The sequence below is a fragment of the Grammomys surdaster genome, unplaced genomic scaffold, assembly GCF_004785775.1.
Source record: "Grammomys surdaster isolate TR1022 unplaced genomic scaffold, NIH_TR_1.0 343, whole genome shotgun sequence".
Classification (NCBI taxonomy): Eukaryota; Metazoa; Chordata; class Mammalia; order Rodentia; family Muridae; genus Grammomys; species Grammomys surdaster.
Window position 1 is genome coordinate 1,833,174 of NW_021604762.1, and position 13,304 is coordinate 1,846,477.

At 43.7% G+C, this 13,304-nt stretch overlaps 1 protein-coding gene across 1 annotated transcript in view; it reads right to left on the reverse strand.

Moving 5' to 3' along the window:
- Alk (ALK receptor tyrosine kinase) overlaps positions 1-13,304 on the reverse strand; it is a 699,186-nt gene that overhangs the window by 471,016 nt on the left and 214,866 nt on the right. Inside the window, exon 3 of the mRNA XM_028778974.1 lies at positions 8,524-8,688. Within this exon, the coding sequence (XP_028634807.1) occupies positions 8,524-8,688 (165 nt within the window). The remainder of the gene's footprint in view (positions 1-8,523; positions 8,689-13,304) is intronic.

Consider the following 13,304-nt stretch of genomic DNA (forward strand, 5'->3'; position numbering starts at 1 on the left):
TTCTTCTTCTTCTTCTTCTTCTTCTTCTTCTTCTTCTTCTTCTTCTTCTTCTTCTTCTTCTTCTTCCTTCTCCTCCTCCTCCTCTTCCTCCTCCTCCTCCTCCTCCTCCTCCTCCTCCTCCTCCTCCTCGCTTGTGTGAGCATGTGTGTACAGGTACCCTTAGAGGCCAGGGGCATCAGGTGCCCCTAGAGCTGAAGTCACAAATAGTTTTGAGCTGCCTAATGTGGATGCTGAGAAGTGAACTCAGGTTCTCTGTAAGAGCAGTGCATGCTCTTAATTGCAAAGCCATATCTTAACTCCTACTAAATATACTCACATAGCATAAATGTAACGGCACAACAGTTTAGGCATCCTATATCTTATTTAACTAATTTCTAATTGCTGGTCCTTAAAATATTTCTACTTTTTCACCCTCATAAGCAATTTCTAGATGAGCCAATAGGAAATATTTGTTGTAATCCTTTACCTGAGGTCTAAGAATTACACTGAGGGAAACTGCCTTGTGGCTTTAGAGAATCATTACGTTAATAGTACCCAGTCTAGATGTTATTTCCCTCCCTACACCCACCTTCTTGCTCTGCCCCCCCCCATGCAGATGCTGAGAAAGATTCCCTGGTCAGTACCAGTAGTCTATGGGAAGTGAGTGAACAGAGGGAAACCTGGACTAAACGGTTCCTTTAGAACCAAGGAAGGCCCAGAGCAGTCAGTAACCATGGCATCAGGGTGAGATGACCTAGGAAAGCAGGAAGTCTCTCTCCATTGAAACAGGAAAGTGGCCTCAGTGTGGCTAAAATTATACTTCTTTTCATCTTAAAAAGAAACAAATTAAACCTTACCAATAGTATTACACAACTGAGTATATGTAAAAGATACATATACACAAAAGCACATGCTCACAATTTTATATCATGAAGGAGTGGGAAATACAGCAAAGCCTGGAGTCTCTGCCTTAATGTGGAAACCACGGGAGACTGAGAAAGAAGCCCAGGATAGCAGCTTGGAAAGCTGGAACTTGTGAATACCTGCATGGATGGTCCATACCATCTGAAATCAGTGAGAACAGAGGACTTTTCTGTTCAGAACCCTCCTCTGCAGATCACACACTCTCTACATTGCATTTTTCTTTTATTCCAGGTGGCTCATCACCCCTGACCATTCCCACTGGTTCAACATCCTTCTAAAACCAGAGAAAGGCTGCTCATACAGAGAAGGTGAGATATGCCATTGTTGACTCCCATTAACCAAGTGACCGTAGGAGCAATCATAGAGCCCATAGAGCCCTACGGGATGTAACAGCTAGACCTGTAGCCTGCACTAGGACATGTCACCATCGGGGCAGGAATGAGTGCATTCCCTCTTGGGATAAAGCACTGTGATTCACTAGCCCTAACTCTTCTCATCTGTCTTGTTGGTAGCCAGTCCTTGTCCTCTGGAGACATCTCCTCCTTTTGTTCACATGTGGAACTTGCCCTTCAGAAAGAGCAAACATGAACTCATGTAGGGCTCCGTGGCTGAGGGGGTCGCTGGTGAGGTGTCAGTCAATCAGCACATGGAGGCTGAAGGCAGAGATGATGAGCCTCACTGGATGAAGGGGACCAGGCTGACTTTGTCGCTCTAGGCATTTGACCGTAACCGAAGCATCAAGAGTTAGGACATGAAACACAGCAGTTTGGATTTCTGGCAGGCAAAGGTGATTTGACAGTGAGGGCTGGGTGTGGGGCTATATCAGAGACAGAGGATCACTACACAGCTCAGGCAGTCAGGAACTTGCAATCCTCCTGTCTCAGTGTTTCAAGGATCTGAGAGTTCAAATATTTACTACTATAGCCTTCTGAGGTTTTTTGAGGACTTTTAAAACCTTGGAGACAGGGAAATGAATTGAAGGAAAAATTAGAAATTCTGCTACTACTTAGTCTCTTCTGAATCTGCCTCACTAGGTGTCCTGAAAGTTTGAGAAGTCAGCACATGGGTACAGAAAGAAAGACATGGGTTCTACATGCCAACTTAGATATGAAAGGAAAACCTCAAGCTCCAAGACCTATGAGAGTGAAGGCATTTGGAAACTTTTTGTTGTTGTTATTTGTAGATTTAATTAAGAATTCTAAAAGTCATGTTGTATTTAAGGCAGGTCCTAAATCCAAGGACCCATATTCCTAACTCAGACAAACAGAAGAAGGACGTGGTCAGAGACTGCCATGGTGCAATGGCAGGCAAATGTTCATGGCTCTCAGCCACCACCGAGAGACAGGACAGAGACAAGGACGGTGTCTCCTTCAGAGATTCTGTCAATGACTTGATGTTTAACTCTTGGCTTCCGTATTTAGGAGAGGATCCATTTCTGGATTTGTTCTGTACCAGTTTCTTACAAACCTGTTAGAGCAATCATGGGAAGTTAACAGGCAAACGGTGTGCACTGGTAGACTGAGAGGCTTCCACTCAGTGTTATAGAAGCATTTGATGGTTTCCAGGCCTCGGGATGATGTGGATCAACTATTTGAAAACCAAGCTGCTGAGGAGATTGAGTTACTCAGAGCCAGGCTGACTCCATGACAGGCTGCAAACTGGCAGTTTGGAAAACTAGGCCTAAGTTGCTGTTTCCCAGAAATGAGAACCTGGATCCAGGAACCCTTGGCCAGCCAACTACAGCTGCAGAAAGCCAATCAGAGTATGCCTTGCCACCCTGGAAATTCCCCAGAGTCCTAGCCAATCACAAAGGCACCCATACCCCTGGAGATAGAGCCAACCAATCAAGAGAAAGAAAAATAAAAGTCACCCACTCACTCCTACCCTAACAGGCTTTAAATTGACCCTGCAGAGTACATACTGGGATCTCTACTTCCAAATGGGGGGACTCTGTATGCAGGAAATTTTGCCAAATAAATGCTCTTTGCTTTTGCATACTATTTGAGTCTGGGTTCTTTCTTCAGCCATTATCAGACCCTTACAGTCCCTTTTTGAAAATTAGAAGAATTTCAGCAGCAGCTTCCCATCTCAGCTACCACCACAAATAGAACAAAGGTAAATTGTGAGACTCAGAACTCCAGGAAAGCCTCATAGTTAAGCCCACTCTTCATTTGTAAGCAGGAAGCTATGGAGCAAGTGGGGGGACACTAGGAATGGCTGATAAGGTGGCTTACATTTTTAAGCTGGAGTTCATAACAGAGACCAAAAAGAAGTCTTGCTAGAAGAAGAAAAACTACATTCTGTAACACTGGAAGTAGGTTTGCATTAAAATATGCCCCAGGCATTTGAAGCCACACAACGCCCCAACCTGATGATTCCTCTAGAGTTTATTAATTTATAAATATTGTGTCCTATTGAAACGATCACTTTTATTATCTTACTGGTCTAAATTGTATGTCCCATATCCTTCTCAGTTACAGGGACCATAAATTAAAGTCATTTAAAATTTATACTCTTAGAGTTCATTACCTGTGATTGTTATTACTTTCCTACCTTTGGCTGGCCCATCTTTATCCCAGACAAGAAATATTGCAACATAATCTAAATACCATCCAACTAATAAATGTTCAGTTAAAAAAAGATCAAACCCTAAAGAGTACCCCATTACTCCTTGTTGTCAACACTGCAAGAGTGCTCCCTCCAACAGCTGAAAAACAGAGACAATGAAGATCACAGTGTTGAGACTGCAGTGCTGGTCCAGACTGGAAACGTTATTATTCACTCTCTGTTCCTTGATGAGCAAAAGATTTTACCAGCCTACTTCGGTAGGAACAACCCCACTTTGAGGAATAAGGAACGGTATGGTAAATTGCCTTGAAGAGTAAAGAGATATCCATGGTTGGAAAAATCTGAGCAGAAATTCCACAGCAAGGGGGGTGGTGATCCCTCTTTTTTATATGACTGGTCTATGCTGTCTTAATAGACTCTGATGGCTAATCTTGGTTGTCAACTTGACTACATCTGTAATGAGCTAAAACCCAAGGCCCTGAGCACTTCTGTGAGGGATTTTCTTGACTGAATCTTTTTAAGTGGGAAGAACCATCTCAAATCTGGACCATACTTGCTGGTTGCCATCCATATAAAAGGACATAGAAAAAGAAACTCCCCCCCCCCTCTTTTTTGTCAGCTTCACTTTTGGTGGTAAGGGCATCTATCTTGTTGACACACACCATATGACATCACAAAGTCTGTGGAATTCACACAGAGTCCAGCTGTAATGTTCTCTAAATCATTGCATTCTGATTCAGTCAATCCTGGAAATATAACTATTTCTTAGCTGGTATTAGAACCTGCTTTTTTTTTCGGGATTCCAACATAGACTCTAGGAACCCTAGGGAGGTTAGCACCAGATTGGGAGTGCTGAAGCATCCAGTCTTGTGGAATGAATAACTACCAATTTTCAGCCTTTCTGTTGTGATACAGCCATTGCTAGTCTATCCAGACCATGATCTGTAAGTCTAACAAATTTTCTCTCTCTCTCTCTCCTCTCTCTCTCTCTCCTCTCTCTCTCTCTCTCTCTCTCTCTCTCTCTCTCTCTCTCTCTCTCCTGCCCCCCTTCATCCCTCCATCCCATCAGTTCTGTTCCTTTAGAGAGCCCTGACTAATACAGTCTCCTTCATTTGGAATAAGAAACAAGTGTACGTTTCTAGCATTAGGGAAATTCCCTCACACTCTGCTGCAACATCTGCATGCCCAGAAGAGTGTGATAAAGCAGACAGATACACAGACAACGGCTTTTATTGTTGTTGCTTGTATCCCAGTCTTTCGGGTGCTGCACACCACCAAATGGGATGAATGACAGCTTTTTAGAGTGATTGAAATTGACAAACATGTACTTAAAAAAATGGATATTCCCATCCTGGCTGAGTCATCTAATGCACATGTCTTTACATTCTCTGCATGCACTGACCCTTGGGATCAAGCTTCATAAAAGCATAAAGGCATATGCTATGTGTCACACTACCAAGATTCTCTCTCTCCCCTCAACTCCTTATTTAGTTTCTCATAGCCTTCTGTGTGACTCTCACAGGCCAGAGATCATGTGAAGAAAGACAGAGAAAGATAAGCAGGTCAGAGGTCAGCAGTGCACAATTTATTACCACGGTTTAAACCATGTAAAAGGTCCCAACTTCCAGACACACACAGTATGACATCACAAAGTCTGTGGAATTCAGAGTCCAGCTGTAGTGTTTTCTAAATCATTGCATTGTGATCCAGTTAGTCCTGGAAATATAACTGTTTTTTTTTTTTAAAAAAAACCTACAGTGCAGTGATTAAAAAATATGTATTTTAAGAAATGAGTGTCCTTCTTAGGATCTCTATTCCTGTGCAACTCAACAACCGAAAGTAATTGGAAAGAAAAGGGTTTATCTCTCCGGATACTTTCTCATTACAGTCTGTCACTGAAGGAACTCAAGGCAGGAACCTGGAGGGAGGAGCTGAAGCAAAGGCCATGGGGGAATACTGCTCACTGGCTTGTTCCCCATGGCCTACTCAGCCTGATTCTTATAGAACTCAGGACCGCCCAGGGTTCTATAGAGCACACATAGAGCTAAGCCCTCCTGTATCCACCATCAACTAAGACGATGCTCGATAGCTTACTACACACAGGTCAATCTGCTGTGGGCATTTTATCAATTTAGATTTCTTCTTCTCAAGTAACTCTAGTCTATGTCGAGTTGACGTAAGACTAGCTAACCCAGTTGGGTTTTATGATCTAGAGATAACTACAGTAGTGGCTATGAATCAGAGTAAACCTGGAAGGATGGCCTATGTCAACAGTACATAGGTGAAGGTGTGACTTATAATCATCTAAAAAATACACTCAAAATATTTAAGGAATCCCATTGAGGGTCAGCTCAATTGGTAAACTGGTTGTTGTACAATCCTGAGACCCTCAATATGATCCTCAGAAAGCCAGATGCAGCAACACCCCTATAATTCTAGCATAGATAGATGCAGGGGGACTCTGGGGGATCGCTGAGGTGAATGGCAGATACTGTTTCAAAAGGTAAAGGTCGAAGGGCTCCACCTTGGAGAGATGGCTCAGTGGTTAAGAGTACTTGCCACTGGTTCTTTTAGAGGACCAGAGTTCAGTCCCCAGCACCCACATAAGGCAACTCACAACCACCTGTAACTCCAACTCTAGGAGATCCAATACTCTCTTCTGGCTTTTATGGGAACTGACACGCATATGTATGTACACACATACATACACACACACACACACACACACACACAAATCTTGAGAAAAAAACTTAGCTGGGAAACAACTGAAGAAAGACATTTGATGCTAATCATTGCCCCCGTCCCCACATGTACACATAAACACATACAAATTTAGGAGATTCCTATGAAAATTTAAACTGCTGTGAAATATTATCTCATCTGCTAGAGGGATAAGAATGACAAAGTCTGACAATACTAATAATTAGTGGGGGTGAAGGTCACAGGGTGGAACAGTCACTCATCACAAGTGGGAGGGTGTAAGTTGGTATAAGCACTCTGGCATATAGATCCACATTACCTAATGAAATGGAAGATGCATCAAATATACACCCTAGCAATTTCATCTTTGTTATATGTTACAAAGAGTCTCAGACAGGTGCACCAAGAGAGCTGCAAAAATGCTTACAATAGTGTTAGTAGTAATTAGAAAACCCTCGAAAGAGCCCAAATATTCAATGCCCAAAGAGAGAAAGGAAACCTACCTTCTTGCAATCAATTCAACAGGGTGCCAAAACAATAGACCAAAGCTGCATGTGTCAGAATGAACAGGTGATAGAATGATGGAATGATTCCATTTCTATTAAAAGATTGCAGATCTAGCAAATGCTTTGCGTGAGGGCCACACACTTAGGTGGCAAGACCACAAAGAAAGATGAATGAATGATTAACATACAATGCAACAGGAGTTACTCCCAAGGATAGATATGTCTGTGAACTAAGTACATATGCGTACACACACACACACACACACACACACACACACACACACACACGAGGGAAGACAGCATTTAGATTCTTTGGCTTAGTGGGGAGAACTTGAGTGTTGCTTAGATTGTCATCTGTAATTTGTGCATACATATTATAGCTATGTTTTGTACGTGCCAGATTTCATAATGTAAAATGTGCAAATTGCTAGGCCTCAGCTCAGATATTTTGACTTGGCGTCTTTAACAGTACTTTCTATAAACTCCTTATAGACTCCTGTACATTGCCCAGTAAACAGTGATTTACCTACACATGGGACATCAACATCCAGGCAAGGGCAACTTAAAACAGAGATCAACCTCAAGTAATCTCAAAGGGGGCACAAAGGCAGAAAAGGGAGCTCAGAAGACTGTGCAGAAAGGGACAGTACCTACTAGGATTTTTGTGGTGATAGAGTTGAAGGACAACACACATCCAAAAGCATTGATTATTGAGTCACCTCCTTCAGCCCACATGAGCCCTGTCCCTAATAGACTCTGTAAACATATGAGCCCATGATAGCCATTCTTAAGAACTTGGGTACAACACAGGCTCTGGTCATAGCTTTTGTTACTGGCAGAAACAGGACATTGTGGAAAGAGTCTTTGCTTGGAATTCATCACGGCAGGCATCTAGACCGGCACATGAAATTCCAAGCTGTGAGCTTGGTCCAGTGACTCCTCTCCTCAGAGTCCTGGCTTTTCCCTCAGTAACTTTGAGTCCAACCGGACAGTGAATTATGACAAGTCTACTAATGTCAGGTAAATTCATTCTGATTTTCGTTTTCATTTCTTACTGAAAACCTGAAACCCACACTCTAAATTTAAGGAACCGCTGAGTTTTCTGTGTCCAAGGAATTGGAAGTCTTGTGGTTTGGCGTGGAAACAGATCAGAAGGCTGGAGAGGGGCTTAATATTTTCACACCTCCCTGTAGAAACTCTCCAAATATGTAACCAGTACCACGAGTCAGTGTCTACTCTTCAGGTCCTGAATATTTGGCAGGCAATATTCATGAAGAGCTCAAGACTGCCGAAAGCGTCATGCAAAACAAGCATGCGGCCTGAATATTCATGAATGGGTATGAAATACACATTAACCCAGTTGCACAGCACCTTCCCAGTTAAGACTGGCAGATTCAGAAAATAAAAATGCAGAACACGCTTGAAGTTTTCCATAACGTTGGAATAGGTTTTGGTGTATGTTCTGAGCATACTTGAGACATACAAAAAAAAAAAATTCTTCAGAAATTCAAACTGAACTGAGTGACTTGTGCTTTCCTTGGCAATCCCATTCCAGACAGACAAACAGATCAACGTGTTATTCAGTTATTATTCCACCTTGGGAAATCTATGTTGAAGAGTTCTAGAATCCTACTTCTATTACTTAGTAGGTGTAAAGGTCTGGATTCATCTTAAAACTAGATTCACGTGCTGTTATACATGGGTCAAGGAGCCATGGAGAAACATAGAGATATTCAAAGCCTATTTCCAAGGAGCCAAGGCCAAGCAGGGCTGGGAAAACCTCTTCATTTCAAAGGAATTAGGCCTCTGAGCCTTGTCCTGGCCTACCCAAGACAAGCTCCCTTACCTCTGGGCATCTCTTTAGAATATTCTGCTTCTGGCCCATCCAACAAGTTCATCCGCGAGGCCTCCTCAGAGGGCACACGGCGCCAGGACCAGCTCTGGTTTCCATGGCTGTGGAGAGGAGGAGAATATTCCAGCTCACAGGGGAAGTCAAAGCTGCACTCCAGACCTGCAATGACAGCAAAGGTCAGTGAAACAAGCTGTTCCCCAAACAGGAGCCCTGCCATCCACAAGGCCAGCCTTCACCTCATCCCCCATCCCTGCCTGCCCAGGAGAGGCAAGATACAATTCTATCAGTGCTCCGGGCTGCTGAAAGGAAAGAATGTCCTTCCCATAACTCGTATTACAGGACAGTGAGAGCCTGGGCTTGCTGTGGCTCTTGGGAACAGGGAGAAGTCTTCACTATGAGTGAGCATAGCTGCTCTGAGCAAATTCTATTTGAATTTGAGTCTGCCTCTGTTATTTACCAGCTCTCTGGCTTTCGATTCCCTCCTCCCTGTTTACTGGGAGTGATACAGTAAGCCTTAAGAAGTGTGTATTCAGGAGAAAACCCAGGCAGGCCCTGCCCTGTGCTGTCTGAGAAGTCCCAGATTGAAGCAAACCTGCATGTTACCTCAGCTTGCCTTCCCTCCTGTTCCCTTCACCTGTACTTCTGCCATAACAGAGACACTCTACAAGGGGACTGGCTTACTCTCTCCTGAGAAAGCATGAGGGTCAGCCACTGAGCATAGTGACACATGGAAGGGCAGGGAACAAACATTGCCCCAAGACAACTGTGTTCCATGTAGGCTTGTGTGGGATTAGTTCCCATTGACACAGCCAAACTATCTAAGTGAGAGGGGAAAATACTCTCAATTACACTCATTCTGTGCTTAGCAGTGTATACTTGCCTCACATTCAAGACACATGGCCTCTCGGCTTCTAGTTTCTCTCCTTATTCACTGTCTAGCATCTAATGTGGCTGAAGTGCTGCACAGGGCAGGTTCTCAGAGCATGCAGGTGGAGTCACAGAGGATGTCCATAAACAGACCTCATTCACCCACCTGCTTCTTACCCTTCTTACCCACCCGTGAGGCTATGAAGAAAGAAAGTTGCATGTAGAAAGAACTGAACATTGGACAAGGAATGTTGGTTCCCACAGTCCAGGCTGGGGTAGCCTCTTCTCAGGTGTGGACTTCATTTTCTTTATCAGTATAACAAAGGGTTTATAGATTAGATGATTCTAGAAGTAAGCACCGAGTGAAACTGGGCCTTCACCTTTGTTACTGACGTGCTGGTGACCTTCTAGAAGACATTTACCCTCTCTGGGCCTCCAATTCCTCAAACAGAAGATCTTGGCCAGATGTTTTCCAGAGTTCTTTTCCGATTTAACTTTTATAAGATTCCAAAGTCCTTGCTCTTGGAAGGGTTATTGCTAATTTAATCAGTCAATCTCTGGCCATGCTAATGGGTGCTAGCTCCCAATTAACTTTGGTGCTTTTAAACAGCTGCTTCTGGGCCATTGTTTCCATTGCTAACATAAGCCTGGTACTGGGGGTTTCAGAATGTAGCCGAGACGTGGGAGCTGATTCTGGCACAAGCAGCCAGCCGCTGGAAGGTCCTGTAATCATATCCATGGGCAGCTAGCCCTTCCCAGGACTGGGACTGAAGTAATTCCCACAGACACAGCCAAACTATCTAAGTTAGAGGGGGGAACTCTCAATTACACTTCTATTAAGTATCTTTCTGCTGCTGGGCAATAGAGATTTATGTTTTATGTTTCCCAGTGGCTCTGCAGGAGCTGTATCCTCTGGTTCTAAGGTTAATACTACTTGCCCTTTCATGGTGCAGACAATTCCCTTTATAATGTGGAGATGGTGCCTTGCTTGTATTGACATGCCACTTGATGCCTTCGTATCTTATCAGCAATGACGATGCTCAGCCTGCCTCTGAGGGCTGCCATGATGCTATGTCTAGTGTGTGCAGTGGAATTGCTTTTTATGTTAATCTCTCTCTCTCTCTCTCTCTCTCTCTCTCTCTCTCTCTCTCTCTCTCTCTTTCTCCCTCTCTAATATCTCTTGACAGGTTCTCTTGTATCCCACATTGGCTTCTAACTTGTCTATATAACTGAGGGTGATCTGGAACCCTGATCCTCTTGTTTCTAGCTCCTGAGTGTCCGGATGATAGGCATATGTCACAGCTCCGTGTTTATGTGGTGCCGGTGAGCAAACCTAGGGCTTTATGCATCCTAGGCAAGCACTGAATCAACTGAGCCTCATTCCTAGCCCCGTGATCTTCAACACTGGCTTGCCAGGCACTTTGCTTTGGTATCAGAATACCAGAAGAAAACTGGTACTATGTTTGGAATTTGGCAATACCAAAATGGCCCTCAAAATGAACAGCATGGCAATTACTCGCAGCTTTGGTAGAGAGGGCTCGAAATCTCCAACCACATTCATGAATGTAAAAGGATGGGAGGGAGAGAGAGCCGCTGCCTACCCAACAGTAACAATTACCGATGCCTTTCTCCAAAGCTTCAATCTCCACAACTGTCATCTATTGCAGCTACTCTTCTCCAAATAAAGATGTCCTATTTCCATTTGAGACAGAGATGTACTGTGCCAAATTAGACGCTGTCTGGCAAACGTGCCTGTGTACATATTAGGCAAACAGACCAGAGGCTGAGCACCATCACTTCTGGGATGCCTGGCCTCTGGGGAGTGTGTTAATCCACTGTGTGTGGGTCAAACCCTGCCGAGTCTACAGGCTATGCAAATGTCCCCTCATTCAGTGAGCTTGTTTTGAAATTCTTACTTGGAGGCAGGCCCCCTTTAGCTATCACAGCTGTACTTCCTGGCTTTAAATAGGAACGGAGTTCATATTGCTGCTCATTTTGAGGTGAAACTGAATTAGATTTTTCTACATTCTGATTTAATTTCTTATAAAACACTAAGAAACAGGTTGTTTTTTTGTTTCTTGCTTCTAAACCACCTTTAATATCTTTAGGCAATAATATCATTTTCTCTAACAACATTAGGAAAAACTCAGAAACTTGAACCTTTTCAAACGTTCTATATATAGGGTGCTTTTTAAAGACCTCTTTTCTACCCTCTTCTGACTCAGAGCCTATGAGGCAGGAGCTACAACCTCTCATAGAATGTATTTAGAGGGACCGATGAATTCTTCAAAGTGCTCAGCCTTTCACTGGCTAAGACAGGTTCACACCCAAGGGAAAAGACTGAACATCATTCAGTGTGTGCTCCTCGGGTTATCTGCTGGGGATCATTCTAAGACCATTTTTTTTCTGTCATTATTTTTAATCTACAGAGCAACACTGAGAAGTGGTGCTCTCTCCTCTATAGTTGAGAAAACTGAAGCTTAAGACGTTCACTTTTTCTAAGATGACCACACCCACCCACACCTAGGGAGAGCCAGGAGACCCAAGGTTGGAGCATGATGTACAGCCAGGGTTTTCCTTTTCCACCTCCATAGCCTTAGCATCAAAATCCATGGGCAAAGGCCAAATTAGGTAACTTTTGAATGTGCTGGCTAATTTTAGTCACTGACTTTATCACAATAAGCAGCACTTGGGATATTAACAAGGCACACCTTTGGGTGTGTCTATGGGGGGGGGGGTGATCCAGGAGGAATACTGAGAGGGAAGACACGTTTAGTGAGGGCAGCATGGACTGGGGTCCTTGACTGAACAGAAAGGAGGAATTCTGCAGAGCTCAGTATTCATTTGTCTCTGCTACAGGACCAGAGTACAGGGTTACACCTCAAGCTCCAATGGCTGCCAAGTCTTTGCTTCCATGAAGGATTGTATTCCTCTCAACCCACGAGCCCAAGTAAACCTTTCCCTCCTTACATCAAGTCTCCTCAAGTTTTTGGTCACAGCATAGACACTGAAGATGCTGTGGAGATGGCTGTTTTTTGACTCAAATTCTGTCAACAGTTCACATCTCTAGAGACTTCTTCACCATCCTCAGGAGACAGATCTATTGCTTCGCAGTGTCAGGCCTCTTTTACAGTGACAGTGATCTTCAGAAGGATCCAGAGGTCTCAGTCTTACTGCATATATCCATTTGGTCTATGAGAAGCTGACAGACAACCAATTATCACATGCCAATTAAAACTATAAAAGAAAGAAAGGGAGGGAGACACTATTCTAAACTGCTGAGTGTGCAGCTATAATCAATCACTATTGCCCAATGCTGGTTTTCTTATCAATTCTCTCAAGGAGGAAAGATAATGGAACCTTCTAGAAATGATCTGCCTGCTGAGAGAAGCACAAAGCTCTATAAAATAAATCTTTGGTAGGGCACAGTCATGATGGCTCTAAGACCTGCACACAACACAGCTGAAGAACCCTGGCAGGGCTGTGTTCTCTCAACCTGCATTTCTGCATTGAAACTGTAAGGAAAGGAGCATCCTTTCCCCAGAGCCATCTCCAGCTGGAGCTCCTCCTGGTCTCATAGCCAAACGGATGGACCTACTGACCTACTGACATCAGTCACTAGCACTGGAAAGAGCTACAGGAATGTGATACTAAAGTGGACCTTTCCCCCTCCAAATTCTTAAAGACTCATTAAAGGAGCCTTGCCTTAAGCAAGTTGTACAACTGGTCAAAAATGAGCTCTCTCTCTCTCTCTCTCTCTCTCTCTCTCTCTCTCTCTCTCTCTCTCTGAGTATGTGCGTGTGTGTGTGTGTGTGTCCTGAAACTTACCAGGATAGGTCCACATTTCAAAACCCAACTATAATAACAGTAAACTCACAACAAGGCTTCAGTGTGAAATGTTGTCATGC